Raw genomic sequence first — 19657 nt, 5'->3', positions numbered from 1 at the left:
TTTTTTAAATTCTCCTAATCACTCCCAGGGTGAACACGTGGAAGTGGTAATTTTTAATCAGCAATATTGCCTGTGCTTCTCTTCTTTATTGCACTAGGAATTCTTTGCATTCCTTACTTGCACTGTCACTGTTAATTTTATGACATGACTTGCCAAAACTACGATTGGCTGTGTGCTCCATTGATCCATGCCTGAATAATAGGAAACGAATTGGGAAACTGAGAGAAAACGTCACGTGAGATCTGAGCTGCGTTGTACGTGTACCAATGTTTACAATGATGCTGAACATTAGGAATTTCTCGTTTATACAAAACTTGCAAATTATTTATTACTCATGCACTTGCCAGTTTTCAAGCTGTCCAGAAAGTGCATAAAGTTAAAGCTTATTTTTATGTGGCCTCTTTCATGATTTTACACAAACGTTTTTGTAACACGATATAACCTGAAGCATAAATTGTTTTCTGTATTATCATATTACAACTCAATAGTCACATTTTAAGTGCTTCACATTTGTAGGTGTGTGGTCTGTAACATGTTTTTGGTTCGAATACGGAACATATATATAGCCATTACTCACATGACAGCGTGTCTGGTATCTGACCATCTAGAAGAGGAAAGCAGTGGAGGAATTAACTAGGATTTTAGGTCATGAATGCTGTGGGGAGAATGCATTTTATTTCTTCTGAGCTATATAATATGCATTTAAACTCTGCCAGAAAAATAACTATTTTGTTTTAATCTACTTTTTCTATTTAGTAGTTATTTGTATAAATTAAATAGAATGTTTTCAAGTCAAGCCAAAGTGTTTCAGTTCTCTTCCTGCCCGCTGGTGCCCCACGCAGTGCTGTGCTCCAGGTAGGTGTGGTGTGGGCTGAGTGCTGGGGCTCAGCAGCTGCTGTTATGTGTGGTGTGCTGCTCTGGCAGTGCAGGGTGCTGTCCCTGCAGAGCTGTGGGTGCTCTGTGGGTGCAGTGGAGCTCGTGGGTGCAGTGTGTGCTGGGTGGCCCTGGCTTGCTGGGTCTCGTAGTTATCCCTGCTGATAATGAGTGAGTCCAGTGCTGCTGCTGCCAAAATGTGGGCTCTGGTCTTTTTTTTGATAGAAGCGGCAGGCTCTGTTGGCTCATTGCACTCTGGTTTGCCTTGAAGTGCTCCAGGTGTTCAGTGTGCACTGGTGAGCCGCTGGGAGGGGAATCAGCACGCTGCACTGGAGGTGAGCGGAGCTGTCGGGGCGTCTCAGTGCCATCACCCCCAGCACACACACGTTCTCCTGTACACTCACTGCCGGGCGTTCCTCTGTTCCTCCCGTAACACCAAATCTTCGGAGGAGATTTTCAACGCTGATCTGTACGGTGCTGTGCTCAGGGCGTTGCAGCATTTATCGCTATGGAGATGGCCCTGGCGGAGCGGTGCTGAGCCGGGGCCGTGGGGCGTCCATTGCACGGCCTTGGGCACCTCCAGGCCCCCACTGCCCCACCACAGCTGCTGTGTCCCTGTCCCCATGCCCCGAATGGCAGCACCTCCACCTCTGTGCTGGGGGAGCCCCACTTTTGAACCACAGCCGTGCTATTTAAATACAGACCGCCGCGTTTGCCACCTTTACTGCATGTCAAACAGCTTGCCACACCAATGGCAAGGTAATGCTGCTAATCTTCAGAAAACAAGAAGGGGCAACGTCCAGAGCTGGAGCTGTCACGAGGCAGTGTGCTATTGCTCCAGCAGCACGCTCTGTTTCTGCTGTAGCAACTCTGGGCACTTGGCACACTGTGCTTCAGTTGGAGCGTGAGCAAACGAGGATGGAGAGCTGAGGAAGCAGCACTGGCTGCAGGGTTGGCTAGTTCTTAGTTCAGATTCAGAGCAGCTCTGCCCCACTGGGGCTCTCGAAGGCCTTTTTATGTATTACATACATATGTATAAACGTACACCTCCAAGCTGTTGATTTGCATCCAGGCACGTTGTTGTACTGGTGAAATGTTTGCTCAGAGCTTTCAGAGAGAGCACTCTGCTCCTCCTCACGGCAGCACACGTGGTGTCAGCTCTCGGTGGGGCCGGGTGGCCGTGGTGTGCTTTGCTGCTTTGCTGCTCGCTCCCCACTCGGGTGCTGCCCGTGGATGCGGTGCCCTTTCAGCCCGTGCTTCAGTGGGGCTTTCGTGCAGCAGTGTGTCAGCAGTCAGCTTGCATCACTCCAAACAAAACAAGAAAACCGACAGCCCCAAACCCGACGCAGAACCTCGGAACTGTTTCATTTCTCCCCAGAAATCTCTCTCATCTTTTCGGAGCGATTTCTCTCAGTGGTGCATTAAAAACAACTTACCCCGTCCTGCGTGGGTTGCGTGCTGTTGGCTTTGTAGCTGTCATGTTGGAGCAGAGCTCGTTTTGTGGCAGAAGAGAGAATGCACTTTCAGTGGAATGGAGCCACGGTCCGTAGCACAGCGTTGGGTGCTTTGCATCCCGGGTTGAGGAGGTGAGAGCTGTCCTGGAAATGAGCCTGGGGGTGCCGGGGTGTCAGGCCGGCATCTTCTCGTTGTTGTCTTTGGGAAACCATCTCGTAGTCGTGGTGCACCGCCTCAGTCTGATGGCTTTGGGTGGGTTTGGTGCAGAGCTGACATCGTCACTGCTCAGCATCACCACCAGTGCTGTGCAGGAGGTGCTGGGGGTTGTTTTAGAGATGAGCTGCAAGTGCTTTGGGTTTCATGCTGGTGATGTCACGCCGTAATTCTACGTTACATTCAAAAGCCTCAAATAGAGACGTGGTAATAATAATAGTAGGAAGTACACGGAAAGTGGTACTTAATTGGCAGCTGTAGTTCATATAATGACCCGCAGGGAACCGGGCTCTTGGGCTTTTCCTGACAGCAGATACGGACACGTGGATGTGCACAACACCTAAAGCCGTCTCCGGGCTTGCGCTAACCACAAAGATCTTTCCCAACCTTGACGGTTCTGCGACTGAGAATCGCCAGCAGCGAGCGGGGCGGTGCGGGGCGGTGCGGGGCCGCCGCTCCCCGCCCCCCATCCCGGCCCGGGCGGGGCCGTCTCCAGCACCTCCCGCGGGCGGGCTCGGACCGGCGGCCGCGGGGAAGGTGGTGCCGGGCGGCCCCTCCCCGCCGCGCTATAGCACGGGGCGGCCGCAGGAGCGGGGGGCACCGCGGGCTGCAGGTCCGGCCCCGGCCCCGGCGCGGATGCGCGGCGATGCTGCGGGCGGCACTGGCGCTGCTGGGCGCTGCCGTCCGGCTGTGTGCAGGTAGGGGGCGGCGGGGGGAGGGGGCGGCTCGGGCCGCATCCCGGTCGGGGATCAGCGTCGTTTCTCGGGAGGTTAAAGAGCTTAATGATTACGATCAAAGCGTATCCGCCAGAAATAGGTCAGGTGGGATTTACGGGGGATAGCCGGTGTCCGGCGCTGGCTGCAGCCCACGCTCCCGGGCGCCGCTGCCGCAGGGGTTCTGTCGCGCCGTGCCCGGTGCATCTCAGCCCGCAGTGTGTTGGCATTCACTTGGCGTTCCCCTGGAGCTTGGAGGCAGCGGTGCACCCCGCCCCATCCCATGCAGGAGCTGCCTGTGTGGCTCTGCACTCTCCCATTCCGTCTGCAGCACCATGGGGTGCTCACTTTACTCGTTCCCTCCTTTAAGAGCTGACCCTGGCTCTCGGCTGCGGGTTTCCAGCACGGTGCTTATGGTTCGGGTGCAGCGTGTGGTAGAACGGATCGGAGTGACTCTGTTAGGCTCTCTGCACTTTGCTTTTCTCTCAACATTTGCACCGGAGTTTGTTGGTGTGATGCTGAGGTCACTGCCGCAGAGGTGGTTGCAGTCCCAGCTGGGGAAGGGACGAGGCCTGTCCTGTGCCCCACAGCTCGAGTGGTCCCCCGTGGGCAGGAGGAGGAGCAGAGCTCCATCGTTCCGATTTTCTGCGTATTTACTATGTTTTTTCAGGGTGCAGAATAAGGCACTGGGGAGATCCTTGTCTCCGTGTGGTGTGAAATCCAGTGCACCTCTTCCCTCTGTCCGGATCTCTGTTATTGAGGTTTGGAAGTGAACCGTGCCAGCCATGCTCGTGGTGCTGCTGGGACGTGCAGTGCCTGCAGCCTGCGGGGCCGGGCCGTGAGCAGTGGGTGCTGAGCAGTGCTGGCTGCTGGGACTCACACGGCGCTCAATTTCGGCATTGTTTCACGTTTCCTGAGACACTTCTCAGACACACTGCACGTCTGGGAGAGGTGGTTCCCCTCTTTGCAGAAGAGGGTGCAGCCCTCAGCAGCCGCTGTGGGTGGCTGTCCCAGGCTCAGCACAGATCTCTGCTCCACCTGAGGAGCACTGAGTGCTGCACCATTGTGGGTTACAGAGCAGCAGTGTGGGAGTGTGAGCGGGGAGCAGATAGGAGGGGTGAGCTGCTTGGGTAATCACTCCATCCCAGGTTGGGAATGCCTGCTTGGGTAATCACTCCATCCCAGGTTGGAAATGCCGCTTCCCCTCTTGCACCTCTCTGCTGTTGGGCTCTGAGCTGCCCCTTGTGGGCCCTGCCCTGCAGGGAGCAAAGTCCGAGCTGCATCCCGAGCTGGGTGCAGCTCCTGGAGCCCTCTTCTCCAGCATAAACGATCTTTGCACACTCTGTTTTCCTTGCGCAAGTGTCGGTCTATCTCTCTGCTGTTGGTTCATCTTCAGTTCGGAGGCAGCAAGAGTGAGTAACACACACTGAAAAGTCGGTGTTATCTGAATTGTGTTTCCAGCAGGAGGAGGATTGCAGGTAACCTGGGATGCGGGTAAGGCTGGGAGTGCTGTGTTGTTATGCAGAGCGGTTTCTGTGAATCCACGGGGGTGAATTTGTCTAATGACTTCTTTGAATGCGCTAATGCTTCATAGGATGAGACCTCAAGTTGCACCAGGGCAGTGTCAGGGAGGTATGAGGAGCAACTTCGTCTCCAAAGATCCATTGGGCACCGGCACAGCTGCACAGGGTCGGGGTCAGGGTCCCTGGGGACGCCCCAGAGCCGTGGGGATGTGGCACTGAGGGCCGCACGCAGTGGGCACGGTGGGGTGTGTGGGGTTGGGTGTGGGGATCCAAGTGGGGATCAAGTGCACGAGAGGCACGGGATGGCCTCATGGTAAAGGTGAGCACATTTCTTTGCACATAGTCAGTGTTTGCACTCAGATTTTCGAATGAAGCCCTCTGCTGCCTTGTTGGTGCAGCCAGGATCCGCTCACCGCTGTGCGTAGTGCCAGATTATGACTTAATGGAGGATTACTGCCGTGCTAATCTGCACAGTGAGGAGTCTGCACTAAACACAGAGCGCGTGGCTCACAGGGGGCAGCAAATCCCCTCCTCCCATAGCTTCAGCCCACACTTTGTGCCATGCTGCCAGTCAGTCTATGCCACTTGTGTGCTCTGTTCTTTCCATTTAACTTCCGAACCTGTGCTGTGCATCTCTGCTTGCTTTAACTGTTTGCTGCTTTCATTAAGCCAGTGTCTGAACTCGTGTTCTGCCATCTGTTGCAATTCCTACTCAAAGAACAGAAGGAAAAGCACCCTTAACAATGAGAAGCAGGGAACACCCATTCCACACGGTCTCTCTAGCCAGAAGTTGCTTTCCTTGTGAGTTTGGCACTGTGAACCCACCCGGTGCCCCTCCTGGCATTGCAGCCCCTTTGGGTCAGGTCAGCACCAACTGCTCTGTGGGGCAGAGGCCACGCAGCCCCTGGGCCCATCCCATCCCTGTATGGGGCTGTGGGGGGGCTGTCTATGGGGCCAGAGGCTGCGGGATGCCTGGCATAGCTCTGCGGGGCCGCAGGATTTCGCTTGTCCTCTTTCTCCTAATTTCTCAAGAAGAGAACGCGATGTGTTAAGGGAAATGTTGCTCTGCTTGAGTAAATAACAGAGTTGTTACTGCATTAAGATTGTCTTGTTTTGAAATCTGGGAGCGCGTTTTCCTCCTGCCCCTTTGATCCTTTTCTTTTAAGCCCTTCTCGTCCCTCAGCCCTCCCCACGCTGCTGCCTGCAGGAGCACCACAACAGGGAGCAGCTGCATTGAGCACCAGCTGAGGGGCAGCTCAGGGGAGAAGCGGAGCAGAGTGATGGCAATGGGAACTGACAGGGCCAGAACAGAGCTGGAGGGAGCTGGTGGAGGGACTGTGATGTGTTCCTGCTGGGGCAGGGGTTCAGCTGGGGGCTGAACACCTCCGCTTTCAGAAGCAGTGGTATTGTGATGGGGCTGTGCTGACAGTTTGCACCGATAAAGTTCTTGTTGTGCAGGGAAAAGCCCTGATTTCAGTGGTGGGCAGTGAACTGGACAGGTCAGGTTCAAGCAAAACATTCAGAACTAATAGGAACAATGGACCTGTGCTCTCCAACCGACCGCTGTGAGCGCAGCAGCAGGCAATGCACATGGCAGTGCTCCGCTCTCCCTGCACTGAGCTGGCTGTCAGATGGTGTGTGTGTGAGCTCCAGCCCCAGCCACGAGAGGCTCCAGGTGGAAGGGTGAAGCCCTTCATTTGGGCAGTAATTGATGACCCCAGCTTGGTCAGAGAGGGCTCACAGGGCTCCAGGATGCCCTTCTCTCCCCCACAGTGTCAGGGTATAGGTAAAACAGTTATCTACTTTGGATGGCATTGGAAAGACCATTTCCTATTTTATTTTTAGCCCTGAGAAGGCGAGAGAAAGCAGCATAATGGCACGTCTGAATCACTGAAGACCCTGCAGCAGCCGTTTGTTTTCATTTCCTCAAGTAATGCTTTTATTTTGCAGCATCAATGACGAAGTGCTTTCCTCTCTGAGGTCTCATTTCCCTGGATGTGCTGGGTTAGGCCCTGCCCTCCCCGGGGCTGTGATGATGTTTCTCATGGCCATTCACCCTCTCCTGTTGCCGGGCAGCTGTGCTCGCTCCCTGCTCAGAGCTGCAGCTGGGGATGCACCCTGCAAACCTGCGGGTGGGATCAATGCAGACATATGGTGCCAGGGAAGTTTGTAGGGCTGAGGAGAAGCACCATGAGCTGTTTCTTGTAGCACGGGATGGAGCTTGCTGTAAAGACAAGGAATAGTGTGGCAGAGGGGACCGCAGTGTGTGCAGGGCTGCGCTCCCTTGCTGAGCACCACTAGTGATGGGATGGTGCTCCTCCAGCCCTGGTGGCCTTCCTAGATTCCAGTCACCTTGGGACTGTGCTTTCTGTGTCATCCACGGGTGTGTGGATAATACTTTTTTAAGTTGTGCAGAGCCCAGAGTGTGTCACAGAGCAGAGTTCTGTCCTGCAGGCACCGCTGACCTGGAGAGGCTGTGCAAAGGTGTCCTGGAGCCCACACTGGGGGGTGTGGGTGGGCTGGGGGCTGCAGGAGCACTCACATAACTGTGTGTTCAGGGCTGCAGTGCGTGTGCCAGCTGTGCGAGCACACCAACTTCACCTGCCAGACAGAGGGAGCGTGCTGGGCCTCGGTCATGCTGACCAACGGCAAGGAGGAGGTGATCAAGTCCTGCGTGTCCCTCCCGGAGCTCAACGCCCAGGTCTTCTGCCACAGCTCCAGGAACATCACCAAGACCGAGTGCTGCTACACCGACTTCTGCAACAACATCACCCTCCGGCTGCCCATAGGTACGTGCTGCAGTGCTGGGTGCTGTGTTGGTGTGGCTGCCACGTGCTCTGGGCACGCAGCTGTCGTTGCTGAGGGAAGCCCTTGTGTCCTCAAATACACAGCTTTATCAGAAAAAGCCTGCTCCCAGTGCTTGGGCTGGGTTGTGAAACCTCTTGTTTTCTATTTCAGTACCACAGAAAATGAATTACCTTTTAGCCTGAGCCCTTTGCTCTAAATATTTGGGTGAACTCACGTTGTTCAGAAGGTTGCAGTGCCAATGCCCTTTGTTTCCTGGTCTTTTCTGTCAGCCCCTCTTCACACACTGCTCACTGTATCACAGCACTGCAGGAGCTGGAAGGGTTCTGTGGAGCCCCCTTGGTCCAACCCATCAGAAGTGGTTCCCTACAGCAGCTGCACAGGAGCACATCCTGGTGGGTTTGGGTACCTCCAGAGGCAGAGCTGTGGGCCAGCTGCCTTCAGGACCCACAAGAGCAAAGCATTCCTCGGGCCACACTTGCATGCAGTGCTCAGCTGTGGTTCCCACTGCTGCTTTGCACGAGAAGAGGCTGCTCCTGTTGGGAGCTGAGATTTTTACATTTTGGGGGCAGATGCAGCCTTCCCATCTGCTTTTTATGTACTCACTGGCATGGATTTTGTCACAGTGCTTTTGCAGTAGTGGATGATACTTTTAAAAGTGCAGAAGTAGTTTGCAATAATGGAGGTTTCTCTGTGTTCCTCTGTTGTTGAGAGAAAGTGGGAAGGAGCTGGATCTAGAAATGCAAGTCCTTCATGTATGTTCACATTGATGGAGAAGATGGTTTGTACTGGAAGGATAACTGTCAGGCAACGACATGCCATTATATTTACCTGCCTGAAAATGCCTGAAGTGTCTGAAGCCTTTATGTGTGCATTCCATTCCCCCGAGCATTAGTACTCCAGAAGTTGGGCACTGCTGTACGAGAGCTTTTATAAGCTTCACACAGTGTAAGTTTTCACCCAGTGCCCTCAGCCTGAACTGATTTCCTCCTCACATCCACACAGCTCAGTGCTGTAGCACTGCTGCAGTCCCTGGGACGATCTCCTGTTGCACTGATTCCTGCAGCTCGCCCTGAGAACACCTGCAGCAGTGCTGCAGCCTTCACAGCTGCTGTGCCGTGCTGTGCACTGTGCACACACACCTCTCCTGTCCCACATTCGTGTCCTCTGCAGGGATTTGTAAGCACACGGCCAGCGAAGAGAAGGTGGGGGCAGGGACAGGGAAATAGCAATTTACATAATGCGCCTGTTTATCTCAGAGCTGTATCCCTGATGGGATTTTCTTTGCTTGAAGCTCGGCATCCTTCAGCAGACCTTTCCCAGCTGTTTTCTGGGTGTCCTGGAAGTCTGCAGTCACAGAACTGCATTAATGGCAATGGATTTCCTTACAACATTGGAACTCGCGTGGGTTTCTTTTCCACCTCTGAACAGTTTGGTAACTGAAATATGAATAGTTTTGTGCTTATAGAAGTCTTAAGGTGACCTGTCAAAAGCATCGTGTGTGAGAAAGCCTGTTCCATGGAAGGGAAGCGAACCATCCTTCTGTTTTTTCCTCCTAAAAGCACGCTTGTTTACACCCTTGGAAGAGAGCTGCACCGCATTGTGAAAGTGCTGAGGATTGCCAGATGTTCTATTTTTGTTTCCTACATGACAACACATCTTCAGGGCCTACTCTCGACCACTAAGTCACCGAACAGTACATTAGAAATAAGGTTGCAACATGCCTTGATTAATGGTGTTGATTTAGGTAGCCACGAGGGATTTTCTCGTTTCCCAAAGAGTTCAGCGTTGCACAATTGTGTAAACATTGCCACACTTGCTCGGCGCTGTGGTCCTCAGCTGCAGTTTGCACCGTGTGTGCTGTGTGTGTGTTGCCCGGGACGTGGTTTTGCTGGGGCAGGCTCTTGGTGTTCTGTGGCTGCTGTTGGCAGCCTATGGGTCCGCTGTGGGATACTTGTGCTTGAGTGTGTGTTCTGATTCAGAGGGTTGGTTGGTTGGTTGTTTAGGTTGTTCACAACTCCTTGGGCCTTAGGAGCCTGTGTATGGATGTGCAATACCTTAGTAATGTGCTCCCGCAGCCTCTTGCTTTACCCGTGTCATTTTAAAGCAGAAGGTGGTACGGGACAGTCCCATTTCCCAACCCTTGTAAAATACAGCTTTGTGAGCACAAGTTTTGAAAGCGTCCCTTCTTAGGAATGCTGTTACTGCCTCAGTGACTAAACCTTTGCACGTCCCACAGCCATTAAGTGTCAGGGAGGCAGCTTCCCCAGGGGTCCCTGTTTGGCTGGGCTGGTGCTGAGAAACCCACGCACAAACCCGAAGGAGCAGACGGGGCCCTGCTCCTGTGGGCTGTGATCCTGGCAGTGCCACGCCATTGTGTCACACCACAGCTCAGCCCTCGCAGCCCCTCACTGACCGTCTGCTTCTCCCACCTCATCCCCTGTCTCTCCCTAAAGCCTCCGAGTCCCCGGCTCATGCTGCGGCGGGGCCCGTGGTGCTGGTGGTGACAGTGGCCGTGCCCGTGTGCGTGCTGTCCGTCGTGGCCGTGCTGGCTGCCTGCAGCTGCCAGGGCCGGCGCTGCGCCCGCGCGAGGACGAAGCCGCCCAACGTGGAGGAGCCGCTCTCCGACTGCAACCTGGTGAGCTCGGGCAAGACGCTCAAGGACCTCATTTACGACATGACGACGTCTGGCTCCGGCTCCGGTACGTGGGCATGTGTGTGTGCTGCATCTCCAGCCCACCTCCGTCTGCGTCATGGGGTCATTGAATCGTGTGGGTGCCCCGTCCCTGGAGGTGCCTGAGGCCAGGAATGGGCCCTGGGCAGCCTGAGCTGCTGGGGGTTGGAACTGGAGATCTTTAAGGCCCCATCCAACCGAAGCCATTCTATGGTTCTGTGAGTAAGGTTGGAAAAGATCACTGGGATCATCCAGTCCTGTTGCAAAACCATCCCTGCAGCCCTTTGGGGCCATCAATCAGAATCCCAGATCCAGTGGGCTTGGAAGGGATTCTGGAGGTCCTGCAGCAGGTTCCAAGTGCTGGTGATGCTCGTGCCATGTGCCATGGGCTGTGGTCAGTGCCACGAGTGGGCACCCCGAGTCCCAAGCTGAGATGGACTGCATGTGGAGGGAGGGCAGCAGGGCTTTGGTGGGTGCTCTCGTCAGGTAGCCAAGCTCAGTCCCTTGTTCTGGTACAGAAGTCAATACAATGTGATTCAGTGACTCAGTGCTAAAGGAGGCATCACTGCTGACGTGTCATGGCTGGGTGAATCAGAGGGCTCCCAGTGTCTTCCCGAGGGCACCAAGATACCATTACTGCACACAATTCTTTGGAGCAGAATCCCAACCTTTGTAATATCTTCTCCTCCCCATATCCTCCCTGCTCTGATGCCCCTGCTGTTATTGAGAACTTGCTAAGCTGGTGAATCCCCAAGTTCCAGTTCATCGCGTTGGTGGCACATCTGATGTGTGTGGCCCAATGTACTGTAACTAGAATTCTTATTTATCTGAGAAAACACACGTATTGTGCCTTATTTTATTAACAGGTGGAAAACATGTAAATGGACCTTAGTTTAGTTGACCATATTTTCCATGAACAGTGGTGACCTTCAGGCTGTGGTGTTTCTTGCTGATCATAGACTCATAGAATGGCCTGGGTTGAAAAGGATCTCAAATTTTCAACACCTCTGTCTTGGGCAGGGCCATCAACCACTGGAGCAGGCTGCCCAGACCACATCCAGCCTTGCCTTGAGTGCCTCCAGGGATGGAGCATCCACCACCTCTCTGGGCAACCTGTTCCAGTGCATCACCACCCTCTGAGTGAAAAACTTCCTCCTGACATCCAACCTCAAGCTCCCCTGTCTTAGTTTAAAAGCATTCCCCCTTGTCCTATCATTATCCACCCAGGCAAACAGTTATTCCCCCTCCTGTTTATACAGCCCCTTCAAGTAGTGGAAGGTCACGATGAGATCTCCCTGGAGCCTTCTCTTCTCCAAGCTGAACCAGCCCAGTTCCTTCAATCTTTCCTTGTTTTGCCCTGTTAAAAGCAGGGTTTAAAAATAAGACAAATAGAGCACCAAAACAACCAAGGCAAGGGTTTATGGCTACGTAAACAAGGGGAAAGACTATTAGATAGAAAGCCAGATCACGAGGAGATTGCAGATGTGTTAGGGCAAGAGTCTGAAAATGAGGCATGGGGCACGGCATCAAACAACTCGGGGAAAAAGCAACGCAAAAAACCCAACCCTCTGAGATCTGAGCTGAGGCACGGCCCAGCAGGAAACCAGGAGCACGCACAGAGCTACGTGTGCATGAAAATGGCATGCTGTTCAGAGCAGTGTGTGAGAGAGACCATGCACAAGTTGGATGTTATTAATTCTGATGGCTTTTGCATTCCCAGCAGACACGGGCAGGGACAGAGCGCGGCTGTGCGTGCTCCAAGCGAGGAAGATGATAGTTACGGTTGATCTCGGTATTTCTTGGCCCCTGGGTGCATGACCCATTTACGAGAGGTAAATGTACAGAGCAGCTGTGCATCCCCGGGCTGAGCCCACTGCGTGTGCTCCGTGCCATGGGGCAGGGTGTCTGATGTCCAGCAGTGGGCACGATGTGCTCCACCTGGAAAGGAAAATTCAAAACTGAATCTGGGGAAATTTTGCTCTTTGCCATGAGCCGCAATTCACTGGAAGATCTCTGACTTTGGCCTTGGAAAGCTGCTGGTGAACTGTTTCACTGATGCCATCTCCCTGCTCTCTCCCTCCCCCTTCCCCTTCCCGAACCAGGGTTACCTCTGCTCGTACAAAGAACGATCGCAAGGACTATTGTTCTGCAGGAGATCGTAGGGAAGGGCCGCTTCGGTGAAGTGTGGCGTGGAAAGTGGTGCGGGGAAGATGTGGCCGTGAAAATCTTCTCCTCCAGAGACGAGCGGTCCTGGTTTCGGGAGGCAGAGATTTATCAGACGGTTATGCTGAGACATGAGAACATCCTGGGCTTTATTGCTGCTGATAACAAGGGTACAGTGGTGTTTCCTCCAACGGCTGGGAAGCAGACACCACCACGTGTCTGCCTGGGGAGGGCTCGGGGTGCACTGGGATCCTGTCTGGGTGCTGGGGTGGGCTGCTCCACGTGCCTTAGGCAGCTGCATCTCCTCTCAACAGACAACGGGACCTGGACCCAGCTGTGGCTCGTGTCTGAGTACCACGAGCAGGGCTCCCTGTTCGACTACCTGAACAGGGGCACGGTGACAGCGGAGGGCATGGTGAGGCTGGCACTGTCCATTGCCAGCGGCCTGGCACACCTGCACATGGAGATCGTGGGCACGCAGGGTGAGTGCTGCTCCTCCTCCTGATCCTCTGCCTTCACCTGCGTTATGGGGCAGTGCTGCTGACAGAAATGCCTATTGCTTTGCTGGCAGCAGAGCACTCTGCTGTGTGCACTGCAACAGGTGCTCATAGCATAAATGTACGTGGCACAGTGCAAGCAGAAGGTGGAAAATAATAATCCCGACTGAGTTTGCAGCCCTCTCAGCTTTTCAAATGCAGATTTTCTGGGCTTCAGCACTGTTTCTTTGGGACAGCCCAAGCAGACCCCTCTCTTGCCAGCTCTGTAATCGGATGGAGCTCTCCGCTGTTACGTGGTGGCTGCTCTGGCCATTGTGAGCGAGCATCCGTGGGAGCAGCTGCTGGACAGTGCACTGATGAGCAGTTCCCTAAGAGACTTTGGAGTGGGAATTTGCAGTTCCGTTCCTGAAATACAAATATTTAAACAAAAACACCTTCAAGGTCTTGTTGTTGTTGTTGTTTTAATTGGATAGGATTAAACAGAGCTTTCCTAGGAGCGAAACTGACTGTCATGTCTTTTACAAGGAATAGCACCAAAGCTGATGGCATCTGTTTCTGTTTTGCTTGCTCATGACGTTACAATTTGCTTTGTGGCCATCAGAACAGCCAGCACTCTCCTTCCCGTGAACAGGCAAGCCGGCCATCGCCCACAGGGACCTCAAGTCCAAGAACATCCTGGTGAAGAGGAACGAGAGCTGCGCCATCGCGGACCTGGGGCTGGCGGTGAAGCACGACTCTGTGCTCAACACCATCGACATCCCCCAGAACCCACGGGTGGGGACGAGGAGGTGTGGGTGCGGCAGGATGGGGCTGGGGGCAGCCAGCCCGGGACTGGGGGCTGTGAGGGCCCTTTTAACCCAACCATTCTGTCGTGGTGTGATTCTGTGTCCCTTTTTAAGGTACATGGCTCCCGAGATACTGGATGATGTGATGAACACCAGCATCTTCGAGTCCTTCAAGCGTGCGGACATCTACTCTCTCGGACTGGTGTACTGGGAGATAGCACGAAGGTGTTGTGTTGGAGGTGCGCTGCGTGCCCTTGGCATTCTGCAGTCTGGTCTGCTTTTAGCCCAGATAAACACAGAGCAATTAAAGGAGCTGTGTCCCTGCCCCCGCACTCTCAATTATCTTGGCAGGATGTGGAGGTGGAAATAAATCTGTTGCTGAATGTTTGTTCTCCGCTGGGAAATGAAGTGGCCACAAAAGTTGCTCTGTTCCTTCCCGCTGCCCATGAAAACATCAGCCATGTTTTGATCCCAGGGCCGATGCTGTGCGTCTTGTGACCTGTGTGCTGCATCTCTCCTAGGGATCACTGAGGAGTACCAGCTGCCTTACTACGACGCCGTGCCTTCCGACCCCTCCATAGAAGATATGAGAAGGGTGGTGTGCGAGCAGAAGCTCCGACCAAATATTCCAAACCAGTGGCAAAGCTGCGAGGTAAGAGCAGTTCTCAGGAAACCTCTCTAGATGAGCTGCAGAGCGCTCTTTGATGTCACGGTGCTGTGCGTGGTGCTGAGCACAGCGGCCGGCCCCGTCCGCCCCACGTCCCTGTGCCCGTTGCTTTGCAGGCGCTGCGGGTGATGGGCCGGATCATGCGTGAGTGCTGGTACGCCAACGGGGCGGCACGGCTCACCGCGCTGCGCATCAAGAAGACCATTTCACAGCTCTGCGTGCAGGAGGACTCCAAAACCTAACGGCTCCCGGCAGGAAGAGGGGACTGCGTTCTGCTGTTCATCTGTTCGCATGTGATATTATTTTTGGTTTTGGTCTACCTCACGCGATGCAGTTCAGTATTGAAGTGCCCAGACCAGAGCGCTGCCATCAGCTTCATAGCTGCCCGCTGGAAGGGGCCGCTTGCGACCTGTAGCTCTTGCTCTGTACAGCACTGGCTTGATTGGGCTGCCCGAGGGAAATGGGATGCTAGGCTAATAGCAGAAAGGAGCTTTAAACACACTGGGCTATTGTGCTTTCTGTTCTTGTCACCCTGATATACTGCTGGGATGGCTTAAAGCACATCTGCCAGAGAAACCACACACTCCATCCTCAAACCAAGTGAAAGACCAAACTTCACTGAGCTGTCTGCTTGCTGCGAGGCAGGGCTCTGGAAAGGGGCTGTCAGTAAGATGCATTTTTAAATACTGTATTTGTTGTTACCTAAGCAAATAAGGTGAAAGTTCCACTGAGCATATCTATTGTGAACAAAAGCATCTATTTTTTTTTTTTTACTTTTATTTTTATTGTCTCTGTTTCACATGCAGTATTACAGTTAGGAGTTGCAGTTATCCTTTTCATCTGAGTTGAGCGTATCGATCAAGGGCCGATTGATTTCTCACTAGGAAAAGTAGTGCAGGCCATAGTCTTCTGGTGAATATGTAGGGATGGGATGGGAGAAATTCTATGGAAGCTGAGGAAGTCCTGACGTTGTGGCACTGTGCATTTCTGTCCCTCTTCATGGCCTGTGTGTTTGAATGCAGTGTTCCAGTGCTTTTGATCGCCAGCGTTACACCCTGAGCAGCAATCTTGTTTCTGTTGGTGTCTCTAAAGCCACGGGTTCAGAGAAATAAAACCCAGGAGTGTCCCCAGAGTGGTGAAGGTCTGCGGAAACCTGGAGTAGCACCGCAGCTCTGTGGAAGTAAGATTGTGGCTAATTATGGTCCTTAAGTTCAGTGTTTGTCATGACACCTCTTACCAGGGGCTTCTCATGGAAGTATGGGCTGAACTTCCGCTGGGTGGGATGATCAGTAGTATCAGTATTCCCCGTTTCCTTCTGACACACAAATGAGGATTGCATGGACTTACAGATTGCCCCATAAGGAGGCTGCAGTGAAACCTGTCTCCGTGAGTAACTTGTGCTTGCTTCTGCTTGTGTTGAGCAGTGCAAGCCTTTGCCTTGTTCTGTGATGTTTGCTCATTGATGAGATGATTTCTACCAGACTGCTGGTAGAATTTTTCCAGCATGCTTTCTGAGATATAATCAAAGTCAGCTGATAGATTTTACTCTCATATGCTTCTACTGCGTGAACTACGACAAGAGTTCAGCAGCTGTGTAATTCCTAAGATGCTGCAAGTGTGCAATGTCAATGGTGATGTTAACTTGAGCATCAAAGGATTTGCAAACCTGAGATTCAGGTTGCTCCTATCGAGGATAGCTTAGAAAAAACCCCTTGTGCTGCACAGGGACCATCATACTGAGGTCATACTGAGTAACTTCTTTGCTCCTGAGGGAGCCTGAGGCTTCTTAAGGTAGAGACTGGTATCTGTAATCTGCAGTTTAAGTGCAGATTCTTGAGCTCCTGGAACGTTTCATGCCTGGGGATGCTGAAGCTGCTTGCCCCCAGGCCTCCCTGGCCCCTCTAACACATTATTTTCACCTGAGGGATTTACAATATATATTTTTTAAGTTTACTAGTAGTAAGAACCTACAGTATCCTCTGTAGAACATAAACTGAAAGGGAAAGTTAATGAAGGAACATATATTTTTTTGCACCTCATCTATTTCATGTCTCCTTAAGTCTTCCCCCACAAAACACCCCTTGAGAAGCTCCAACTGTAATCTCTTTTGCACTACCTTTTATGGCCCTTTGCACTCCTCCAAACTCATTCCCTCTTGTAACCCCATAACAAATCCCATCAGATACCACTTACATCTGTTGGGAACTCAGGAGCCACCACTCTGTGTGCTCAGAACCATTTGTGGATGTACAGGGGAGGAAAGCAGTAAGGGATACAGTGCATCTCTACAGGACAAGAGACACGTGCAATAAGTTGTAACCAAAGGCTCTGAATGTATCTTTGGCATAAACAGACTCTGAATGTATTTTGAATGTAGCTATCACATTTGTGTCTAAGTCTGCTGTGGTTTTTTCAGTCCCCAAAGAGAAACGTGCGATGTTTTGTCAACCTCAAAAAGCAGCTTGAGTTGTCTGTTGTTCAAAGAAGCATTCGTATTTTATCTGGGAGTACTGCAGTATTTTAGTATTTAGTGCTGCAGCTCAGTCTGCACCCTGTGAAGTACCCAGCCTGGCGTACACTGCAGACAGTTGTTTTTAAACTGTTGCTAAAGTTGCTGCGTGAAGTTTCGGGTGTAAATACTCCGTTGAGATGCTGTATTTTGTATGCATATTTTACAGACCAATATACTTTTGGAAAGGTGTGGAGATTTTAATAAATGGAGCAGGCACTGCCGCTGTGTTGCCGTGAAATGCAGAGCTGTTTGTTGTGTCGGTGCTGGGGGGGCACTGGGGAGGGCTCAGGCAGCCGTAGGCAGCCATGGGCTGTGTGCCCGAGGGAGAGAAGGCTGAGGGCTCTGAGCTGTGCTGACCCACAGCTGATGGGTGGGGAAGGGGGCTGGTGCCGGGCTCCGTTCGGCCCAACATGTGCTGGCATGTCAGCAGGATGCTGGAGGCTTTCCTGGAGGTGGAGGTGCTCACGGACTCTCCTCGGGTCCCGAGTCCGAGTGCCAGGCCATGGTGGGATGCTAACTGCTGTTCTTTTCCCTACAGCTCCCCTTGGAGATCTGCAGCTGGTGTTTGAGTCGCAGTGATCTGAGCGCAGAGCAGGGGCAAAGCCGACGTTGCGCGGTACCCAGAGGCGCGCTGCCTCCTCGGGCCCTCTCGTGGACGGACGGAGCGCTGCAGCTGCGGCTGCTCCGCGCCGTGTCCGCTGCGTGGCACGGAGCCGCGGGTGGGTCCCACGGCACCGCTTCCCAGGCGGTGTCGGGAGGGGTCCGCACCGCCACGGGTGGGGAAGGCTCCAATGAAACCAGCTCTCAGACACCCAGCGGTGCACAGTGCAGAGGTGAAATGCCGACGTGTTTATTGCAGCAGTGGGATGCAGGCAGTGGACCACGAAGGATGGGTTTATACACAAACACGAGTGTTTGTATGTGTATTAGATAGAACCGTACAAATGTCTGTGTTGCACTGATAAAACTGGGGATCTTTTTAGGATCTGCTCTCTTCCACCTGCTTACCTTCATCAAATGACAGCCACGTGCTTGCTGTGTGTTCGTTTGTGTGTTCATTTAAAAGCTAACTATGCAGATTCTCCACATACTTTTTTTTTTTTTTTTTTTGCATTGCTGGAGCTGCACTCCGATGATCCATTGCAGATCACCTTTCCGATTTCAATGGTAAGTTAAATGAGAGCTGCTGGAAACTTACTGGCTGTAGGAAGGCTGCCAAGAGCACTGCTCTTGGTCGTTGCCTTACACGGTGCAGGTGTTTGAAAATTTCATGTCAAATCATGGCAGCTGAGGTGAGTCATACAACTTTGCACAGCGATTTCAGCCCTCAGCATGGGGGCTGTTGCTGAAGACTTCTTGGCAATTAGCTCTGTTTTATGAATATCTTTATTGCTGGTTAGGAAGCAGAAAGGAGCCCACGAGACAGCCCAGCAGAGCAGGGCAGAGGCACAGGGGGTGATGCTCATTTGGGTTTGCAGACCGTTGCTCTGAGTCAGTGCATGGCCTGCCAGCTGCCTGTCAAGTGGAAAATCTGGTGGCACAAAGGACAAGTAGATTAACAAAATGGCTTTTGTGGCTTTTCTGTATGTATGTACAAGTGCAAAACCACAAAATCTTCTAAAAATACCGAGAGAGGCTCTTTGTTTGGAATGGTGCAGCACAGGGACATGATGTGTGGGGACATGATGCTGCCCGTTGTGTCCTGGCCGGCCTCCACAGCACAGTGTGCTCTGCCCTGGGCTGCAGGATGCCACGTTGGGCCTGGCCACACTGTGATGGGCGTGTGGGCACGTGTGCATGCCCTTGTCCCCATGGAGAGGCCAGTGGGGCTGGTGCTGTGGTTCCCACAGGGCCCTGATCTGATGGGAGGTTTAATTTCAATTCTCAGCTTGTTTGGAGACGTGTCACTCGGTTTCAGACACGTAAGAGAGGGTTGCCTGAGGAACTGAAATGCACTTTGTTTATTTTCAGAGGCACTCATCGTGGTGATGGTGGGCAGGAAAGGAGGAAGAGGCTTTGAGTCACTGCGTCCCTGCATTACTCAGCCTGCTGTAGGCACTGCTGCCGTCTCTGAGGTACAGCTGTGCTCTGATAAAATGGAAGAGCTTTCCTCTCATCACACACTGCTTTCCTTCCCCTCTTTCCTTCCTCAGGATCCCCAGCGAGACACAGGTGGGCAGCATCCTTCAAACAGACATTCAGTGTCACGTGGAGGATAACCCCCTGGAGCGTTACAGATCATTTCTGTCGAGGAATTGGGACTTATAGGAAGGGAAAACTAAAATTACTTTGTTGACTACCATGCCCCTGTGTATTGTCAGCTCTTTTTAAAAAGTGGGATACACTGTTTCTCTCCCTCCTGTCTTACTTATATCACCCACAAAATCTGGGTAGTGTCCATCTTTAGATAGCCTGGATTTTTGGTACCAAGAACAAGAGCTGTGGTGTGATAACCTTACCTCTCAGGGCTGATGTGGAAGCCCACCGCTGAGGCCAGGACACATGCTGCAAGAAGCCAAGCCATGGGGCTGGAGCTGGCTGCACGCCTCGTGGTCAGGAAACACCTTCAGTGCCCCACTGTCCTCTCCTGTCCCCCCAGGGCAGGAGCCAGGTCCGCTTGGTCTGCAGCACTGGGCTGCTTGGCTGCTACAGCAACACAGCAGTTTTTAATAGCTTGTAGTATCCTATTTGCCATCTATCATTCTTAAGAAGTAGTTTACATCACAGAATCGCTGAATAGCTTGGGTTGGAAGGGACCTCAGAGGCCAACCCCCTTG

At 52.8% G+C, this 19657-nt stretch overlaps 1 protein-coding gene across 3 annotated transcripts; it reads left to right on the top strand.

Moving 5' to 3' along the window:
- Nucleotides 1–7397: 7397 nt before the first annotated feature.
- ACVR1C (activin A receptor type 1C) lies at nt 7398–14701 on the top strand. Of its 3 annotated transcripts, XM_065751302.1 has the most exons (8): nt 7413–7566; nt 10039–10284; nt 12359–12589; nt 12734–12901; nt 13548–13704; nt 13816–13940; nt 14223–14353; nt 14485–14701. In XM_065751302.1, the coding sequence occupies exons 1-8, from the start codon at nt 7413–7415 to the stop codon at nt 14608–14610; spliced, it is 1338 nt and encodes a 445-aa protein (XP_065607374.1). In that variant the 3' UTR covers nt 14611–14701. The 3 variants fall into 3 exon arrangements, with proteins under 3 accessions (XP_065607376.1, XP_065607374.1, XP_065607375.1); XM_065751303.1 differs by lacking the exon at nt 10039–10284; XM_065751304.1 differs by lacking the exons at nt 10039–10284; nt 12359–12589 and having other exon boundaries at nt 7398–7566.
- Nucleotides 14702–19657: the final 4956 nt, after the last annotated feature.

This window comes from Cyrtonyx montezumae, unplaced genomic scaffold, assembly GCF_038088225.1.
Source record: "Cyrtonyx montezumae isolate F1298 unplaced genomic scaffold, pur_monq_1.0 scaffold_7, whole genome shotgun sequence".
Classification (NCBI taxonomy): Eukaryota; Metazoa; Chordata; class Aves; order Galliformes; family Odontophoridae; genus Cyrtonyx; species Cyrtonyx montezumae.
Note: the sequence above shows the minus strand (reverse complement) of the source record. Positions and strands in the feature narration are given on the sequence as shown.

Excerpts from the sequence above, each read along its gene's own strand:
- ACVR1C (XM_065751302.1), top strand. The coding sequence starts at position 7,413 with ATGCTGACCAACGGCAAGGAGGAGGTGATCAAGTCCTGCGTGTCCCTC. Across the intron at positions 7,567-10,038 it reads CACCCTCCGGCTGCCCATAG|CCTCCGAGTCCCCGGCTCAT; the intron begins GTACGTGCTGCA and ends CTCTCCCTAAAG. Across the intron at positions 12,902-13,547 it reads GGAGATCGTGGGCACGCAGG|GCAAGCCGGCCATCGCCCAC; the intron begins GTGAGTGCTGCT and ends TCCCGTGAACAG.